The sequence below is a fragment of the Macrobrachium nipponense genome, chromosome 19 (genome assembly GCF_015104395.2).
Source record: "Macrobrachium nipponense isolate FS-2020 chromosome 19, ASM1510439v2, whole genome shotgun sequence".
Taxonomy (NCBI): domain Eukaryota; kingdom Metazoa; phylum Arthropoda; class Malacostraca; order Decapoda; family Palaemonidae; genus Macrobrachium; species Macrobrachium nipponense.
The window spans coordinates 41,616,522-41,639,021 of NC_061088.1; the positions used below are offsets into that span (position 1 = coordinate 41,616,522).

Consider the following 22,500-nt stretch of genomic DNA (forward strand, 5'->3'; position numbering starts at 1 on the left):
GGCTGGCAGACCAAGTAAGGAACATAAAGAAAAAGAACTGCCTCTCCCCAACAGAAAGAGAAGAACTGGAAAGGGAAATGTCACACGACAACAAATTACACGAGGACGAACTGAGAGACGATGCCACAGAAGACGACAGGGACGATGAAGTATCAAACAACGACACACGAAGAAACACCGACGAAGTAACAGAGAGGACGGAATGGGTAGAAAAGATTAGACAATGGATGGAGCCAGATACAGAGAGAACAAAGATCCCCTCCATGAAAGCCTACAACACCAAGAAATTAAGGGAGAAAACAAGTGAGGTCAATGAAATAATGGGCATAATACACACCACCAGTATCACAGAAACAAATAACCTGGCATATGCAGGAGCAAGATTAGTAGCAGAACTGATGGGGATTCGAAAAACAAACACCCACCAGCAACAACCAACCAACAGAAAGAAACCAAAACAGTAACCTCCTTGGAAAAGGCGACTGGAAAAGCAAATCATGGTAATGAGATCTGACTTGAGTAAACTGAAAGAGATGGCAGAACAAAGGCTAAGAAGCAAGAAAACAAGGGAGGAACTCAACGAGAAATACAAAGTACAAGAGAGGGGACTAAACAACACAATAGAAGATGTAAAACAGAGGCTTAAGGCCAAAGCACATAAGATCCAACGGTACATGAACAGGAATAAGGGATACCAACAGAACAAACTATTCGGAACCAACCAGAAAAGACTATACAGCCAACTAAGAGGGGAAGGGGAAGACAACCTCCAAAAATTCCTGAAGCCGAACCAAGTAAGAGACTCTGGGAAACATATGGAGCAATCCTGTATCACACAACAAACATGCAACATGGCTCCAGGAAGTCAAGGAAGAAAAAACAGGGAGAATAAAACAAAGATTCACAGAGATCACAACAGACACAGTAGGAGAAAGAAAACCAACCTAAGCATGGCATGAATAGACTATAAGAAAGCCTTCGACATGATACCACACACATGGCTAATAGAATGCCTGAAAATATATGGGGCAGAGGAAAACACCATCAGCTTCCTCAAAAATACAATGCGCAACTGGAATACAATACTTACAAGCTCTGGAATAAGACTAGCAGAGGTTGATATCAGGAGAGGGATCTTCCAGGGCGACTCACTGTCCCCACTACTTTTCGTAGTAGCCATGATTCCCATGACAAAAGTACTACAGAAGATGGATGCCGGGTACCAACTCAAGAAAAGAGGCAACAGAATCAACCATCTGATGTTCATGGACGACATCAAGCTGTATGGTAAGAGCATCAAGGAAATAGATACCCTAATCCAGACTGTAAGGATTGTATCTGGAGACATCAGGATGGAGTTTGGAATAGAAAAATGCGCCTTAGTCAACATACAAAAAGGCAAAGTAACGAGAACTGAAGGGATAAAGCTACCAGATGGGAGCAACATCAAATACATAGATGAGACTGGATACAAATACCTGGGAATAATGGAAGGAGGGGGTATAAAACACCAAGAGATGAAAGACACGATCAGGAAAGAATATATGCAGAGACTCAAGGCGATACTCAAGTCAAAACTCAACGCCAGAAATATAATAAAAACCATAAACACATGGGCAGTGCCAGTAATCAGATACAGCGCAGGAATAGTGGAATGGACGAAGGCAGAACTCTGCAGCATAGATCAGAAAACCAGGAAACATATGACAATACACAAAGCACTACACCCAAGAGCAAATACGGAACAGACTATACATAACACGAAAGGAAGGAGGGAGGGACTAACTAAGTATAGAGGACTGCGTCAACAAATCGAGAACAGAGCACTGGGGCAATATCTGAAATCCAGTGAAGACGAGTGGCTAAAGAGTGCATGGGAAGAAGGACTAATAAAAGTAGACGAAGACCCAGAAATATACAGAGACAGGAGAATGACAAACAAAACAGAGGATTGGCACAACAAACCAATGCACGGAAATACATGAAAGAGACTAAAGAACTAGCCAGCGATGACACATGGCAATGGCTAAAGAGGGGAGAGCTAAAGGAAACTGAAGGAATGATAACAGCGGCACAAGATGAGGCCCTAAGAACCAGATATGTTCAAAGAACGATAGACGGAAATAAAATCTCTCCTATATGTAGGAAGTGCAATACGAAAAATGAAACCATTAACCACATAGCAAGCGAATGCCCGGCACTTGCACAGAATCAGTACAAAAAGAGGCATGATTCAGTGGCAAAAGCCCTCCACTGGAGCCTGTGCAGTAATAAGTGGTATGAACACCAACCTGAGGAAGTGATAGAAAACGATCAGGCAAAGATCCTCTGGGACTATGGAATCAGAACAGATAGGGTGATACGTGCAAATAGACCAGACGTGACGTTGATTGACAAAATCAAGAAGAAAGTATCACTCATTGATGTCGCAATACCATGGGACACCAGAGTTGAAGAGAAGAGAGGAAAAAAATAGATAAGTATCAGATCTGAAAATAGAAAAATAAGAAGGATACGGGATATGCCAGTGGGAAATTGTACCCATAATCATATGATAATAATAATAATAATAATAATAATAATAATAATAATAAAAATAATAATAATAATAATAATAATAATAAGGAGTGTTATTGGTAAATAAGAAAGAACTAGAGGTATGGATAAGTATAAACTACTGAGAAATTATTTACTAATTGATTTGCAGTTTTTTTCATTTAGGTTACATATACATTTTGATACTGAAATTATTAGAAGGTTATCGGCAAATTTATATAAAAGATTTCTATAAATATGATTTTTTTAGAAGTTTTTATAGTTAACACTTACGTTTTATTTACATTAATTAATGAAACAAAGAGAGGGATGCATTTTTTTTATATCAGAGTAAAAGATTTTTTGTTTTTGATACAGATATATCAGTTTATACTTTTGATAAATAAAGATGTTTCAGCTAATACTTGTTGTTTTCATTTATCCTTTTTAATTTCTATATGGACAAGCAAATTTAGAAGGAAAGGTGCATATCATTTCCTCTTACCTGATGGTAACTGCCAGTTATGCTGGCGAAATAACATCTCTGAATGTCGTATTTTCTTTTAGCTGCTGGTCATGCAGACGTAACAAGAGCTCCTCAAAGGTTGTTTTAGACATTCTGAAGTAATTAGAAAATTTATCATCTTCTCTCTTCAGCTCCTCGAAAATTGTAGCAAATGCTCCATACAAGTGCCTTTGTGTATTCAAACGGTGTACCCAGTGAATTCTAGATTTTCTCTTCTTTTTTCTCAAATGAAATAAATAAAGACACAGTTTTCTCTTGCTGTCCATCTAGTCACCACTTTTGTGTCGCACTGCAACCGTATCTTGGTGCGACAAGAATCGCATAGTGTGAAAGGGCCCTTAGGCTATGTCATTAAAACATATTTAGGATATGTGTAAAGAAATAAACCGAAAGACGACAGGAAAGAGAAAATATATTTCAACTTCATTTTCCCAATGAGGGATGACGTATGAATATGGCATGGCGTTAGTAGTAGTACCAGGGTACACCGCGAGTCTGCGCCGCTGAGACTGTAGTCACCTGCTCTATGGGTTGTTCTGCGGGTTGCATAGCGAGCGGAAGATTCTATCATCGTCATCTACCAATAACAACAATATTGGTTACTTGGCCTATCTCAAGCCTACCCTCCCTCTCAAGTTAATCGAAGTCTTGCCTAAAAAATGGCAATAAAACCGAATGACTAGCTATTGTAAGCTACGATCATATGAAGTACCATAGCGAGCTTTCCATTCAACTGCCGCAAAAATCGAATAAGAAAAAACGGATCTTGACTAGAAAGTGACCTCAAAAAGGGTTTTAACCTGGTATTCATCCACCTTTCGCGCAAAACATGAAGAAAAGTAGGTAAATATCATAAAGATGATGAACCCCGAGAAATATTAGTCCTAGAAAACGATCCTGAAAACCCTGGGGGTCGCTATCTAGGAAAGATACAAAAACAAACGCAGAATTGAATAACAAAGAGAGAGAGAAAAAAAAAGACTCGCTTGCTTTACTGGCCGATCCGATTCTATTAACTTACAGATTTGGAACCGGTGAACATCTAAGTGGTTACTGATGCAAAAACCTCCGAAGGTATAGACGAAACGTATCAACGCGCACTTTCCGCTAACCCCGAGAAAGTATATAGAAAGGTCTAGACCTTGGTCTATATAGCATCCCTGTGGAAAAAAATGCAGGGAAGATTAACATTCATTCGTGTTGCAATTAAATACAACGACAATTTTCTATAAAAAACAGATAGAAATGTCGTCAGTTAACAACATACAGCAGAAAATAACAAATAAGAGAGAGAGAGAGAGAGAGAGAGAGAGAGAGAGAGAGAGAGAGAGTCCTAATCATAATGCTGCCGTTATGATGAGTTAACCTGGCGTTTGGTGCGAAGCACGACATTTAGATATTTCATTAACTTACACGAAGCTGGTAAATGAATTACAACAGTTCTGATTCTCGTCTACTGAAGAGCGTTTTAATAATACCAACGAGTCAAGTGATAGCTAGAGGTTGGCAATTACCTAATGGAAATCGTGATTAACATCCAACGTACATATGAAAATTCCACCTCACTTCACGAATGGATTCGAAATTTTTATCAATACTTCATTAAAGTTAGTTAAAGTATGTTCCCAAAAATACATCTCTTCTATTAAACAAACACCCAGTACTTTGGTGATAATCACTGCTACTGGGTACAGCATCCCTCTCATAAGTAATCATATTTTCATTTATTTATCCTTTACTTGCACTACTGTCAAGTACAACGGTGTTACATACAAGACAAAGACGTCCAATTTTCGGACAATAGAATAGAGCAGCAGCAACGAGTGGGATCGGGTAAGTTACCTGCAATAACAAGGCTCTTTATAAAAATCTATTTTGCCTAAAAGAGAGAAATGTGTGACTGACAGCAACCACGAAATGACATAGCATGAGTAAATATAAGAAACGTCAATGAATGTTCCATGCCTATGAAACTGAACGAAATGAAAGGAGAAAGCTGCTTCAGTCTGTAATCACCTCTGAATATGGTTATGTAAAATTACAAAAATCACAAGCGTGAAAATCATGGAATGCCCCATGCCTGTTCCAAAGAGCTGTGAAAGTACTGATAGCAATAATCAGCTATAAATCTTTGTACGACTGCTGAAGACTGAATTTTATGCCCAAGATGAATACGTAAGTTCTTTCAATCTAGACAGGAAACAACTAGCCACTAGCAGTACCTTCCTAGATCTACCATATCTTCTCTGTGACAACACCAACTATGATCTAATACCAGGTTGATTTTACTGTTGCTTTTGATTTGTTTAATATAAAGTTCTTAAATACCATCTGTGTTACTTGAGAGTTTGGAGGAAATGTATTCGACCCAATTTACAATTTGGTAAGCAATCGGCAGCAGTTTTAGTTGACTAAATCGGCGATGAGCCTAGAAGGGCCTACAGAAATATTGCCCGATGATACGCAGGGTACTGTGGTGGGACCTATGATATTTAAGTCCATTGATAGCATGATTTTTGGCCTCGAAAATAAAATGTGGCCGTAAGTATAAAATGCAATTCTTTCTGCAGTTATTTGGCCCATTCAGATGCACAAGGAAGCCGATATGGCCAAAATATAATTTTCTATTATTTTAGTTCTTTGATTCCTTCTAACGAAAACTTATGTTGCTCCTAATCTAAATTGAGATATGGATCAGAAAAGTTAATGTAATCAAAATGGAATGTGACTAAACTCAAGCAAAGTTGGCTGTCAAATGGCCGATTCTATATCGTGTTCCAACACATGGATTTGCTTTATCTAAGTACTTGGTGATTCTGAATATTTAACAACACTTGGTGTTTCCTTACCACTTAAAAGGTCATAGGGTAATGCATACGTTTTGCGAGATTTCCCATTTCTATAGAAATTATAGTACTAATGACACGTGCTTCATATATTTTGCTCTATCATCATTGTTGGAATGCTATTATCATGTGTAGATGTAAGCACCTGCCCATAATCAGCATCTCTTAAACAGAACTGCTTGAAGACGTTTTTTTTTTTCTTTTTTTTTTACAGTAATGGTTCATTATTAGATGATAGTTCTCCATCTAGATTTGGAATTTCTGCGATCATCTTTAATGCCAGCACCTCTAAAAGTAGTTCGGACTACTCATTTCGCATTGACCACCACACACATTCTAATGAGGTGCCCCATCATCACTCTTCCAAGTATCCGAGGTCTTTCACTGCCACTACTGCAACACTGAGTAAGAGTCTTCTTGGCACTGTTATTCTTTCTGTAGCTCATTGGATGAAGGACAATTGTAATACTACCTTACAGAGCCCTACTCCACTATGTTAGTCGCTTGGATTTATATACTCTACCTTTGTATTTTTTTTTTGTAACTATTTACACTTGTTTCAGATGTTCTAAATTTCAGACAAATTTTAGAAAATTGTAAAAACTGATTAGACAAACGTGTTTGCTAAAATGGACGTGAGAATAAGAAATATGTAATGAAGAAGAGATTGGCAATGGGTCAAGATTGTCAAGTTAATGAAACTTTTGGCGAATCTGCAAAATTCAAGAATGGATCTACTGTGTCCGTATGAAATAACAATGAATAAGTTGATGCATGGTGTGACGTTGTGAAATAAGAGGCTTGGTGAAAAGGGAAAGGTGACTGCTATGTGAAATATTGCATGAAGAAGACAAAATTCTTTTGAGTTTTCATGAGAAAGTGAACAAAACAGAGAGATTATGATGATTTAGGGATGACTTTCAGAAGTCATTTTACGTGGCCCGTAGCAGGAAAGAGAAATATCAAAGAATAACTGGCTCTTTGAAAAAAAATATTGAAAAAGAGGCCATATTGAAATAAAAGGCCATCTTGCAATCCTGGAGCGAGTGTTTTGAAGAGGTGTTATAGACAGTTATTGAATGCGGAGGACAAAAGTAGCGATTCAAATAATGCAAATGTAAGAGCGTAAAAACGACATCGAATACTACATATGTAAGAAGGGTCCTTAAAAGAGCTCCAAAATGGAAAGGCAGCAGGAAAGACGGGAGTTCAAGAGAAAGATTGCGCGAGTTACAACAGAAAGGACAAGACAGTCATAATTCTCCTTTCACATAATCACAAAGCAAGGAGGGTGATCGTAAGAGCAACTGAGGCATATCTTCACTCAATATACCTATTCCTGTTATTCGTCCTGCATTCTTAATTAAAACTACCAATCCCGTTTCCAGGTATACTGAATGAAGATATGGCTCAGTTGCTCTTACGATCACCCTCCTTGCTTTGCCATTTATGTGAAGGAAGAATTATAACTGTCTTACCCTTTCTGTTGTGAAGAGTTGCGTGGAAAGTCTGAGAATAAAGGGAAGAGTTCTTTGTGATATAACATTTGGAGCGAGAGACAGCTTACGTGATGATGAATAGTGACGTGTTGTGGAGGTGCAACAGTTAATCTGCTAGGAGTGATTGCATACTTTTATGGTTAATAAAGTGAAGCTTGCAATAAGAAGTGAGCGGGAAAATGATTGATTTGGATATATTCATTAAAGAAACGGAGACGTGGGCCCAATGTTTTTGAGATAGAATGATAGTGCACTGTTATTTCGTAACAAGGAAAAGGAGAAGGCGAGATTTTTAAAGAGAATGAGTAGAGGTGAAAGCTGAGCTGTAGAAAATGTTACGGACGGTGGTAGACTGTGAATGGATTATGCATACTGATATTCGGTAAGATATAGAAGACGTGAACCACATAAAAAGGGAGAGCAAAGGAAGGTTCCAGGCTCTTACAAACATATTTGAAGAGCTGCGTTTAAAGAAGTTAAAACTAGGACGATAAAATGCTGGGACTGCTGGGACAACTTTTCTTTCAAAAAGATATAAAATCTGTTAGAAATGCTACTGCGATAAACTACTTGCGTAATGCTTCACGATATAACAATAAGAATGGTTAAAATAACAGACAAATGTAGAGTTAAGAAAATTAGTAAAGAAAAAAAAATAGGTTGGAACGGGTTGGGACAGACTGTTATGCATTGGTTTGGTCTTGTGGAAAGAATGGAACGCATTTGTTCAAGAAAAAATCTGAAAATTAAATTGTAAACAGTACTGTGCCCATGAGCCATTTTACTACATCTTGTTACATAACAGCACCTGCAACAATTCAAGTTTGGGCTCTCTTGCTAGGGTACAAGATATAGCTAAGTTACAAACACTTCAGTGTTTGCTGACTGATTCTGATACGTAACAATTTGATAATGCTATATTTACCATAATTAGAAATGATGTGCAAATCCGCACGTGACGGCAATTCGTATCCACCGGAAACAAATAGAAAATGAGCCGAAGTTTCTCCGGCGCAGTCGCAATCGAGTTTTCTGTGCAGCGTATAATGCTGTATAATGCTATCAGCCACCACCCAAGAAACTCTCGGCCGCGACCCGCAGTGCCAAAAGCAAGACCATGGCTAAATTTATCCTTAAATAAAATAAAAACCAATATGACTAGAGGGCTGCAATTTGGTATGTTTGACGATTGGTGGATGGATGATAAACATGCCATTTTGCAGCCCTCTGGCCCCGGTAGTTTTTAAGAGTGAGGGCGGACAGAAAAAGTGCTGACGGACAGACAAATAGCCATCTCAATAGTTTCCTTTTACAGAAAACTAAAACTGAGTATGCATGCGTAGTGACCGTCTATGCTCTGGTTCTGATATAGTCTCAAGGCATAAAGCACCGAAGATAAAAAGAAAAAAAAAAAAGCTCCGGCTGGAGGCGATGTCTCTGCTGACATTCTGGTGGAAACAGCACCACCAAAGGTTCTCTCTCTCTCTCTCTCTCTCTCCCTCTCTTCTTTTACACAGTCGTGCAGATAAGGTCATGGCATCGTTGTCATTGTCCATGTTCCCCTCGCCCTGCCACGACGAACAAGCCCAACCCCCCTTGGCTAACACTTATCATTTTGTCATTTTGAAAGCTTCTATAAACGAAAAATAACCAAGAATCACAGGGGCTTTTCGAACCCTTATCCAAATATATGCTAACCTAGTGTAAATATGCTAAAATAGTGTATACACTAAGATGATTGCGGGTTTTTGGGTGTTATCTGGAAAAAATATAAGAATAATAATTAATGCGAAAGCAGAAATGCGTGGCCCTCTTGCAGAATACCAGCGATGGGAATGTTTCAGAAGGAAAGCACAGCCTTTTCGAGTTACTCCACTCCGCGACCTACTTCAGTCTTTGGAAACAATTAGCAACTGAATCGGGAATTGTCTCCTTCAAAAGTGCTAAGAAGATATATGTAGCTGTCGAAGATGGCATCTAGAATAACACGTAACTTTAAAATGTGGTTAAGAATCATAAAGTGATAAAATGCACCGAAACGTGGATCATTCGCTGTTCACTGGAGAGCTCGCAATATAATGAAATATAATGAAAACAACTTAAGAACTGATATGGATTTCTAATGTCAAACAAATTGCCAAAATAAATTTGGAGCATTTATACTCGAACTCGGAAGGTCGCCTGCATATCGATATAACACATTTATATAGTTAAACCATGTGCAAAAGCAGAAAAACGAACAGACTAATAAACAAACAAACGTACAACACAAAAAAAAGCCAGGAACGGAACCATCAACTCCACCAACAACTGCAATAAAATGAGCGTGGAAAGAAGTCGCTGCTGTAACCGAATAGAAGTAAATAAGTGAGCCCTTATCTGGGCGAGGAAAAGCAGATAAAACTGTGATCCGGAGTGAGGCGAAAGAGGCCATAGCGTGACACAAGTGTCTCTTCCGCCTCCAGTTCTTTCTCTCTCTCTCTCTCTCTCCTGTCTTTTACGTCCAGCGATACGATTGAGGAGGAGGCCGTCTTGGCCGACTCTTCGTCGAGTTAACTTCCCGCTTCTCTTTCCCTCTTTTGCAGATAGGGTGGACCTACGTTGGGGCCTTGCGGGGATTCAATAGGGGGTAGGTCCACCTCCCGTCGACACTTGGGTGCTTTAGGAAACAAACAAGGTAGTTGAGAGAGATGTCGCAGGAAACTCCATCAAATACATTTTCATAGTATGTTCCACCGGAGGCCATTGCTAAACTGACAGTCTCTCTCTCTCTCTCTCTCTCTCTCTCTCTAAGTAGAATAACTAATAAAAACGAGATATCCCCAGGTTGTCGTTTGGAGATTGAATTTCTCATTAGTCGAAATGGCATGGGAATTGACGTTAACATTTTCTCGAGCTTTTATAAACAAGAAAATTTAATTAACACGAAGTAATTACAATAGTGATACATAAGGCAAAGTAGCATCGAGTCACTCTCAAGGTAATTCCCCGACCTTTTCAGGACGATTCCACTCAGCGATGGGACTTCAGGGCAGTCAGTGCGAGAGGAAGTTTGACGACCAAATGAATCTGGAGGTGAGAGACGCAAAAGGAAAACTGTTGCCAGAAGTAAATACGATCCTGTGCTCAAGGACTCAAAGCTGTCTGAAGTTTTTGACTGAATGATAAGAAACAATTAAAATTCCGTCGAAGATTCTTCGCCACAATCGAGTTTTCTGTACAGCATTATGCCGTAAGAAACTCTCAGCCACAGCCCATGAAATTCTCAGCTGTGACCCATGAAACTTTCAGCCACGGCCCGGTGGTGGCCTGTGTTCCTAGGGTGACCAAATTGAAATAAAAAAAAGCACCTTAGAAAATTTAAACGACCTTATGATGTGCTGGTGTATGACTTTCAGCTATGACCGGACAGCGCTCAGTTGCCCCCCAGAATCGGTTAAGTGATGATGCGACGGCTACTCCTCCGGAATTGTACTTTGTGGTGTCAAACCCCCGATCCATGGCTAACCTTAACGTTAAATAAAAGTAGAAATTACTCAGGCTCGAGGGTTGCAATTAGCTATGTTTGATGAGTGGAGGGTGGATGATTACTATCCCAATTTGCAGTTGCAGCCCTCTAGCCTCAGTAATTCTTAAGATCTGAATGATAGGAGAGAGCAGAGGGTAAAGGTAAACTTGAGAAGTCTCTTGAAAATTACTAGTGACAATGTAAGAAGTTAAAAAAAGGAAAGGGTTGTCTGCAAGAACGAGAAAAAAATAATTTCTTTATAAATTAAGTAAGGTAGTAGAATGCAAGAAACAAGACATGCACAACAGTAATTAGTATACCTGGGAAAGTATATGATAGGGGTTTTTGACAAATAACAACAGGATTTATATGGGGAAAACATTGAACGTTTAGGCAAATAGGAAAGTGTGTGAATTAACTGTCAGTAGCTAATCATTGTGTGAGAAGTTTATGAAAAAAGGGAACAAGCAGTGTACGTCATTTGTGGATCTAAAAAATTTAAGATAGCACTGACAGTGATGCAATTACTGTGTAGTTTTTTATATCGTTATATCGATAAACAGGGAACAACACTTGCAAGTTGGGCAATGTCAAACACCACACTACAAAAAAAAAAAAAAAAAAAAAAAACACCTTAGCGCCCGCAGTGCTTGCGCGTGGGCTCAGCGTTAAAAGAGTAACATGTTCATAATTGAGTGATGAGAGATGTTTATGAGAGGATTGTAAATGCTGCAGTATGTTAGTGAAATGAGAAAAGGGGTGTTCAATAGTAAGCGGAATCTTTTGATGTTTACAATTATTACGTTGCTGGTAGTGATAGCCAAGAGAACCTGTTCAAGTGAAAAAGAGGACCAATGTTGAGTGGAAATAGAATTCCGGAAATAGAGAGCAATGTATGCTAGTTGTAAGGTAGAAAGATAAAAGTGGTTAACCCTTACAGGTGAAGCAAATAATAAATGAAGTAAAGAAGTTTGCAGGATCTCATCACAGGTGAATAAAAGAATAGAAGTGCGCTCGGCGGGAAATTTAAGGATGTATGAGGAACTCAAATTCCCCTCATGGTGGACTATGGTGAAAGTTGTACAGATGGATTGTGTGGAGAGTATTCACATCAAAGCGATGACTTACATGGAAATAAATGTTCATAGGTCACGCACATGTAAAAAGTGAAAAGAAAGGGTATGGTCATGGGAAGGGAAAGAGGACTTTAGACTTGTGACGGAAGATGAGACCAATGCCCTGAAGTGCTAGAAGACGGGCATGGTTGCCGCAGTGTATGCTGAAGAGCGGCTCGACGTGTCCCTGTTAAGTCTCCACGAGCCTTGTGTGTACGTACACGTACATATGTGAATCAACAGGTACAGTGAACGTTTTTTGAACAAGGAAGCTCTTTCTTATTCACCCTTTTCAAGGGGAAGTTGGACAGAAACTGTTCCCTTGCTTTTCCTGCAGTTACTCTTGATTGAGTAATGTTTTATTATTGTACTCTGTAACAATTCACAAATTCGTAATGGTAGTCCAAGGAAGAGAGAAACACTGGTTCGTGTCTGTAGTATGAGTGAGAAAATGAATGCAGTTAAGTGACGTATCATGACACGATTACTGGCAGGATGAGAAGAGAGGACAGGCGGATGGGCATGACGCCCTTGTGTCATGTTCTCTACCATTCTGCATGATCAAGAAACAAACATGACCTGCTGTGGAAAAGGATGAGTCAGCAGTCTCCAAGTTACGTCTATATATATATATATATATTATATATATATATATATATATATATATATATATATAATTATTTATTTAGTATATATAAGTCTTAAGGCACTGGTCAGAGGAATAAATAGACATATATATTAAAATAAATGGGGTTGATAACCTTAGCTCTTGCCGGTGAGAAACAGATGCAAGACAATGAATTCATCAAAGGCGCCGACGTGAGACACGAATCGGAACACGCAATGTGCATAAATGCGAATACATTCCAGAGGTATGAGATAAACCAAAAAGGAGGTTACTTCAGGACGTTACAGTAAAGGTTACTGAGTACATGGGAGCAGAATAGCGTATGTACATTTGTGTGTTCAATAGCATGCATGTATCTGTACGTCAGAGACCTGGACTCGTTCACTAACTGTTACACAGCCATGGGTAATAAGGTTTGTACGGCTGACTCTTTTGAATTCCACAATGTATCCAAGGGTTCATGTGAGTTAGACCAGGCCTTTAATGGAACTCTGCCCCACATGCGAGAACACTGCTTGAATCATCTTTACCCTTTTGACGAGAGTATAAGTTCGCTCACAGGTTGAACAATGGAACCTGGCAGAGATTCTCTCTAGAGGGATTTAGCGTCGATTGTCCAGATGGATCACCTACTACTTCCCATCTGTTCATTGCCGCCGACGGCTGCAGTGGAGCAACGACCAGCTACACCGTCCACAGAATAAGCACCATAATTCGGGAGAGAGCCTACTTCGCGAATTTCTCCTGGGCTATCACAAATATCGCAGCTCTCCCTCTCCCCTACAACAGGAAGGTAGCCAAGCAGCTGATGCATTTAGCTACCATGGACCTGGTTCACCCCGCTTCCAATGTCAGTGAGGATCTTTGTTACTATGTACTTTTAGCTGCAGTTTTGGCTACGGTGGCGATCATGGTCTCCGTGAATGTATTCGTTTGGCGTAAGATGAGGAGAACAAGAATGGCTCACCAACAGAACGTCAGAGACCGTCCAGACAATCTCCCCTATGCCATCAAGGCATTTGATGTATGGGTCATTTGAAACTAGCCATTTCATTGACGCGAGGTGATTGGTTTGGAATTGTGAAGGCGTGAAAAGTTGATCAGGACATTGGCTAATGTGAAGTAAAGAACCTCATTGACAATGCATTCCATGTGTAAAATTATCAGTATATTAATCAATCAGTGCACACTTATCTATAGAATATATATCATTAATCAATCAGTGCGCACTTATCTATAGAATCTATCATTAATTTATCCGTGCACACCTATGTGAAGCATATAGAATTTAAACAATGAATCAATATATCTGTGCGTGTACACACCAGGAATATATAAAGTGCACAAATCTTTAATCACGTTTATTTGAATCAATATATATCTATATATATAGGCCTATGTTACCTATAGTAGGTTACCTATAGTATATTATCTGTGAGGTGATACCTATTATCTTATATCTTATCACATTTTGGTACCATTTATTTTTATCAATATATATCCTTATAACACTAAATCCATACATATAATCTTGTGTGTCATGTAACTATCAGAAATAAATTAGTATTATTGTGTAATATGTATCTTCATGACTTGCATTTATGTAAGTATATCAATATAACATAATATAACCTTTTGGATTTAAAATCAATTCATATGCATATGATTTTTACATATAATATCCATATAATTTTTCTTAGCATATATACCATTCAAATTTACCTTATAACCATGTTTTGATTAGTTAAATGTTTACCCTAACTTTGTGTTATCTATATCTGAAATAACATTCGCACACATCCTGTGGCAAGGCATCTTTCCGACCTGACTGTTCTTTTATATTTGATTTCGTTATCGTGTCCGAGCGATAATGTAATGAATAATTACATAATAAAAGTAATGTGAGAGCATTACTTAAAAACTGAACATACCACGTAACCAGGTCAGGGGTGATACAGGAAAGTCTGCCAAAAACCACATCCCAGGATGAGTGAGATCTTTAGCTAGGCATAATGGATGACAAATATCAACAACCTAATTCCGTGGGAAACCTACTTCAGTTCTCATGGGTTGACGTGTCTTAGCCTAGATAAGTTGTGTTCGTTCGTATACCTGTAACTTTTGTTAGGTTTGCTCACCTATGGATTTGTTTATGAATTTGTAACACTCACTTCCTCTTCTCCTATTGTCTCGCACAGACATTCGAAGCCTTCTCTGCAAAGCTATCTCAAGATGTAACTTTTTGAGAATATAAGTTTATTTTGCTACTCTGTGTTTCCACGCCTTACCCTCCAACCAACTTGAGAAATATGAATATAGAGTTCAGAGAATATCTTCCTAGTTCAACCAAGAGAGAAAGAGATGGAGAGAGAGAGAGAGAGAACGTCATAACACACAGCTATTCGCTGATATATATATATATATATATATATATATATATATATATATATATATATATATATATATATATATATATATATATATATATATATATATATATATATATATATATATATATATATATATATATATATATATATATAGATATATATACATACATAGAATTAATTATCACATGAGCACGTTTCACAAAAGAAAAATTTCTGACTCATATCATTACCGAACGCAGGTCTTTCAAATAAGAGGCCATGCATAAATTCTATTTGAACAGAACAACTATTTTTTCTCACTAGACGGTAATTTCATGTTATCGAACATCAGTTTCTCATTGCTGCCAACACTTTATTTCCAGTTTTGGTGATTAGTCATCGGGGAATAGGTCGTCCGGCACCCTCTGTACGATGTTGACTATGTTGTTGTTGTCTAGAAGGGGCGCTTTATTTGCTGTATATACACAGACACACACACGACACACACACACATATATATATACATGAATTTTATCACATCATCGTGCTTCATATACATGCATTAAGCTACAAATGTCCTTTAATATCCAATTCGCTCTACCTCGGAATTAATATATTTTCATACATGCTAACCGAAAGGGAATTTTTTAGCTGATAGTAATTTCCTTCTCATGGATTTGAACCAGCGCACAGAGGAGAAATCCGAACTTCAGTGACATCTTGTTAGCAGAGTCGGTAAAGACGTCCCTGAAGTCCTGATTTCTCCGGTGTGCTGGTTCGAATCCACGAGAGGACGAAATTATAATAAAAAGAAACATAATTCCCCTTCGGTGTACATATATAAAAAAAAAAGAAAATATATTAATTCCTATTTTGAGCGAATGGGTATTAAAGGACATTTGTAGCTTAATGCATATATATATATATATATATATATATATATATATATATATATATATATATATATATATATATATATATATAATATATATATATATATACGTATAAGTCTATCACATTTACCGTGATTCATATACATATATCGAAGTACAAATGTCCTTTAATATCTAATTCGCTCTACCTCGGAATTAATATATTCTCATATATGTTTAACCGAGGAAATTTTTATTAAAGCGATAATAGTATTGGCGATCGACAGACGCGATCCATCGACCTCTCAATTCCAGGACTGGCAGTGAAGCCCCAGACCACCCCGCCACCGCAAGAGGTAGCGGGGTTGTCTGGGGCTTCACTGCCAGTCCTGGAATTGAGAGGTCGATGGTTCGCGTCTGTCGATCGTCAATTCTATTATCGCTTAATAAAAATTACCCCTCGGTTAAACATATATGAAAATATATTAATTCCGAGGTAGAGTGAATTAGATATTAAATGACATTTGTACTTCGATATATATATACGTATATATATCATACTATACTATAATGGGCATTATGACTGTCCGTCTGTCTGTCCGTCTGTCTGTCCGTCCGTCTGTCATTCAATCACGGCCAAACGGCTGGTCCGATGGGCATGAAACGTGGCAGGGTTATAGTGGGGACCCCTTAGATGGTTTATGAGTTTCATCATACCTCGCCCCGCCCCCTTCAAAGGGGGTGCGGGTGAGAAGTGATTCACTGAAACGGAGATGGTCCTGCTCGTGAAATGGGGCTGGTTATGCCTGTAGATTTAGTTATTTTACGAATTTATCATACATAATTTCCGTATACACATGACTACATTTGGAAAAAAATACTATAGGGTACGCATCAATGACATAATAGTTAAAAAAAATACTAGTGAGTCATTTATATGAAGCAGTAAATTAATATGCTTTTAGTAAGGATTGGTAAATTGCTAGTATATATAATTATATAATCATCAAGCTACAAACGTCGTTTAATATCCAATTCATGCTACTTCGGGAATATCCCCAAATGAGAATTATTACCTATAAATGGATTGGCGCCATAGTGTCTCTCGAACACTTAACACAGTACCTTCCAACAACAACAATGGTAAAGTTGATTAAGTTCAGCAGGACTCTGTGATTGCCTGCATTTAACATATCTCCATAATCAAGCGGCCTTTCCTTTAAATGAGCGTCATTTCTAAAAATAATAATAATGCATTTTAACAAAATTATTAATAAAAATGATGATAGTAACCTGTACTTACCAACAACATCCAGGTACCCGATTTCTTTAAGCATGGGTTCTGTGTTGATCTGACACATGTACTGACCCTTGTCTTCTCGGGTCACGGCATGGATATGGAGGGTCCAAGTCGTTTCATCATCTCTAGTGACTGAAAACCGGGGTATCCTAGTCACCACTGTAGTGTGAATCGTCAGAAGCATTTTCCTGTCCATGTGGAACCATGCTACCTGCAAGAAACAGATTGGCAAGTTTTACCTCAGGGCCTTATTGTGGTTTTTACAAAGATTGCTGCAAAGCCAAGCGCTACGGTGTGTTACATCAATCAGTCCTTTAGACAGTGAAAAGAGGGAGTTGGAGAGTTTTTGGACAGCAAAATGTACGAAAGAAAATGGGAAGGCAGGTTAAGTAAAATGCTAAAAAGTGAGGACAGTTATGTACCGAACGCAACCTTTAGTTATGCCCACAGTGAAATACGTGAGGTGCACTGACAGCACTACCCTTCTACGGAGTATTTTATCATAAGGTGATAGAAGGTATGTTTGAATGTGCTTCTGAGTCACTTTGGGATCTCAGCAATAAATGCTGTAATAGTTGGTTAGATAATTTACTTAATCACTTCTTTGGTGTTACAAAATAGGAAAACTGTCATGAGCATTCACATGGTTCACCAGTGTCGAAGCCTAATGAAATTTTCAGTTGCTGACGATGTTCCCAGACTGAGCAGTTGGATTAGTGAAGTTTCGATGCCTTTTTAAATGTTTTAGAGCATGATTACACAACTTCTGCTTTGATAAAGCCATTATAAAGCTTCTTAACACTATCAATCGATAGGGAACATGTTTGGAAATCTGTTTTTAGCAATATTAAACTTTAATTCGCCCAGCGACGATATTTCAGTGTAGCATAGCAGTTCTCCTTATTCTATTGATGTTTGACAGCTGAGTCTGTATCTTTAGCACTTGCAACTTCCAGTCCATTCCTAGCTGCAGTCTTTTTTGTCAACTCTTGCCGAAATTTCACAAGAGTTTTTTTTTCACCATGTTTGAACCATTCTTTAAGTAACAAAGCTATTATTATCTAAAGTTAATTTACTCGCTCCAAAAATGGTAAGAATATAGCAAAAACTCTCAAAAAATATATTTACATTCATGCAAGCAGCCACCCAATCACAATCAAAATTTATAGAGCACAAGAAGAGAAGTCCACAATTTTACCTACATAGAACTACAAGGGAACTTTCTAGGAAAGCATCATTTGGCAGAAATTGTATTAGCACATGAACACAGCTGCAAAACCTTCTCTTCAGCAAAAATGGTTGTCGAAGCCACTTCTCTAAAATGAAAAGCGCGCAGGTCTACTTGCAAAGCATTCTTATATTTCATGTTCAAAAGGTGGTTTACAGTTTATACCTACACTGACATCGAGAGAGCTTTAATGAAAGTGCGTTTAATTAACTTGGTTGGTAAGGCTGTGTTCCAAATGTACGTATTTCATGACATAAGTTCGAATGTACTCGAGAGCTAAGAGACATTTGTTTTCATTTCTCTGCTTACTAAACTCAATAAACAAAACCTTCAAAATATTAAATTTTCAGTCTAGTTTCCATTCCATATAACCAAGATATTTTTACAAACTGTCTTGTGGATTCGACAATAAATAAGAACCGATTATACAAGTGACATCCAACGGTAGAGAAAACTATTTTCAACTGTCATATTAGTATAAAAATAAATATCAAATCCAGAAAAGAACACAATTTTTTAACCAAAGCAATTATAATTGTGGACTTAACTTCAAAGTAATTGCCACTGAATCACAGCAATCAGCAAGCTTTACATTATTTTTATCATTACATCTTAATTACATTTGACAGGCCAGATAATGACTAACTTTAATATATATATATATATATATATATATATATATATATATATATATATATGTATATATTTATGTATAATTGTATCACGAAAGTTTGTAACATGATAATCCATAAATAAAGGTAATAAGCCACGAATTTCCGCAAGATCTTTCGACGATCAACGTCCTTACTTATATATATATATATATATATATATATATATATATATATAATATATATATATATATATATATACTATATATATATATATATATATATATATATATATATATATATATATATATATATATATATGTGTGTGTGTGTGTGTGTGTGCGTGGTGTGTGTGTGTGTGTGTGTGTGATTGCGTATAGAATAAAAAATATCAAAAAGGAAAAATAAAACAGAAAGTATTTTCCTAACTGGTTTCGTCTGTTTGTTTAAGTAGAGAAAACTAACTGGGACCATTGTCCTTGGTTTCTCTTTTTCTTTTTGATATTTCATATATATATATATATATATATATATATATATATATATATATACATATATATATATACATATATATATATATATATATATATATATGATATATATATATATGTATATATATATATATATATGTATATGATATGTATATATATATATATATATATATATATATATATATATATATATATATATTATATATATAATAAAAATATCAAAAGGAAAAATAAAACAGAGGATAATGGTCCCAGTCAGTTTTGTGTACTGAAACAATCATTAGGTAAGTACTTGGATGTTTCGTAGCCTATCATCGATAGCTTTGGGTTAAGGAAACGGCAACGGGCTTGCAACCTCATCTCCAGAGAGCAGTTGAGAGCAGCGACGGTTGCACCATCCAACATCACCCAAAGCAAAGGGAAAAAGAAAAGTGTATTAAAAGACGCATCTATTTATATCCGTTTAAGTGAAAACGTCGGTGTGCGTCCCTGTGCGCTCTACAAAAAGATGGATATTTACGCACACAAATTTATATCACCATAGAGAGAGAGAGAGAGAGAGAGAAGAGAGACGAGAGAGAGAGAGAGAGAGAGAGAGAGAGAGTTCATAAAACATGTGCAAAAAATCATGATATGCTAAAAAATACAAATATAAAGTAACTGAACAGAATGAAGGGTAAAACAGCCAAAATTTGACGCCAACATATTCTGTATCTTATTCAAAGCCTCTGATATGGCCACTAATAGTATATATATTTAATGGTGCCATAACGTACATGATATTACACAATGATCCTAACATTCCGGTGATATCAAACATTTCTTTACCAACATGAGCTTGCATACGAACGGATAATAAAATCTAACTTTAACGAATTTTGTAAAAAAATCAATAAAAATAAAATAAACAAATAAATAAATAAAAAAGGAGCAATACAAAATACACAGGCCCAGAGATTTCTCATTTAGATAAAGTTCACCGACTTAATTCTCGATGAAATGTAATTACATTCTTCACTGAAATGCTTTTCATTTACTTTTTATTTTTTTTAGGGTAACGCACCACTGAATGTTTTCCGCGTTTCTTGCTCGACCGACAATCATTTTGGGTACATTCTTCAAGATATCTACCGCTTTCCCTTCGAGTGTTTCCGTGGTCCTTACAATAATTGTTCTTTCTTCTGCACACACACACACACACACACACACACAGAATTTACTTTAAAGGACTGTATAATGACACTGAAGCTAAATCTAAATAAAAACGAATTTTGGTCCTGAATGGAGTTTTTTTTTTTTTTTTTTTTTTTTTTTTGCACAAAGATTCAGGGAGAGTAAGAATTAATTCAAATCTTTTTCCTGGACTATTATTTGAAATCTGGATGGCCGAGCGAATTCCATTGATGGCCATTTCCGATTCAGTTCTATATTAGTTTTCTCTAAGTACGCGATGTTCTTTAATATAATAAATTGTTTTTTCTTACGAAAATTATATCTTGAATGTATTTTGATCCCAAACGCCATGACTGACGTTCCAGAAAAAGTAAAGACTTTTCTTAAAGTTGGTGAAAATATCAGACAACGATTGTACACAACTCCAAATGAATCGAATTACTTTCTATTACGGGGACCTATGAAGAGAACAGGTGTACAAAGAGAGAAAAAACACAATAATATAATAATAATAACAATAATAATAATAATAATATAATAATAATAATAATAATAATAATAATAATAATAATAATAATAATTGCAGTAGGACACGAAAATGCATATGGAATAGAGAGCACCTGCAAGAATGAAAAAAATAACCTCTACGAACACAGCTCAGTCACCGAAATATTTTTAGAATTTATTTGATGCTATTGGGATTGAATATGATATTCACCAAAAATCCTAGAGAAAACAAGCTATAACAGCACCATTGATCTTTCGAATGACTGGAAAAATTCCATGAGCCATCCTGTGTTCCTAATAAACCTTTGAGTTTAGTCTGAAGTTCAACTTCCCTACCATTAAGAAGTTTTGTTTCGGACAAAAATTTTCATCAACACTTCAGAATAAGTAAACCTGATCTTGTCGAAATGGACTACGGTCAGTGACATAACACTCTGAAGAAGTCCTATGGATCCTTGTAGAATGAGCATCAAATGTCGGAACTGTTTACAGCTATGGTCCAGAAATTTCCATAAAATAAAAGAAAGAAAAAAAAGAAACAAAGTTCCTGTCCGAGTCAAACTTACTTCACGTATGTAAAGGCCATTGCACAAGTCCGGACGTAAGCCTCCTTCTTATCAAGTGAGAGGTTCTACAATTCCCGTGCAAATATACTTGGAAAAATGTCATTAAACATCAGCTGGTCTTAAGCACTCTATGCCATATGCACGCTTCAGCCCTTAGGTTTGAAAGTTCTCAAACAGAGAACTAGGATCGAGTTATGAAATACCTTCTAATTCTGAGTCAGGCAAAAGCTTCCCCAGTGAAGTTACACTCTGAACAAAGTTTGTGAAAAAACAGACTAGGTGATTCAGACAAAGTCTTCGGAGAATAATAACCATAATTGTAATAATAACAATCGAAGTGTTCCTTGGCAATCATGAACTTCAAATGAAGATAAAATGCCATGTATACATCAACATATCTAAATTACGCAAGGAGTAAGTGCTAGAAATGATAGCAAGGAAAATCTTATAAATATAAAATATTCAAGAAACCATTAAATGAACAAACAAAAGGCAAAATGTTTTGGATTTTCATAAAAGGTAGTGCCCTCATTCATTCCTATTCCTTTACTGTCAATTATAGACTGCTATGCAAAGGTTTGTTATGTTCTCAACTCAAAATAGATAATATCTCGGAGTCCTTTGCATTTACTTTTGATCCACGATGAAAATGTGGTGCAACATTTCTACACATAGGTAGGTCGACAAAACTCAAGTGCAGTCCCACAGACACGATCCCGTGCTCGT

The 22,500-nt window shown here is 36.9% G+C and overlaps 1 protein-coding gene across 1 annotated transcript in view; it reads right to left on the reverse strand.

The window, feature by feature from the left end:
- Nucleotides 1-22,500, reverse strand: part of LOC135216680 (lachesin-like) — a gene marked incomplete at its 5' end in the record, with an annotated part of 248,004 nt that overhangs the window by 208,655 nt on the left and 16,849 nt on the right. The window contains 1 exon segment of the mRNA XM_064252081.1: nt 17,202-17,409. Within this exon segment, the coding sequence (XP_064108151.1) occupies nt 17,202-17,409 (208 nt within the window).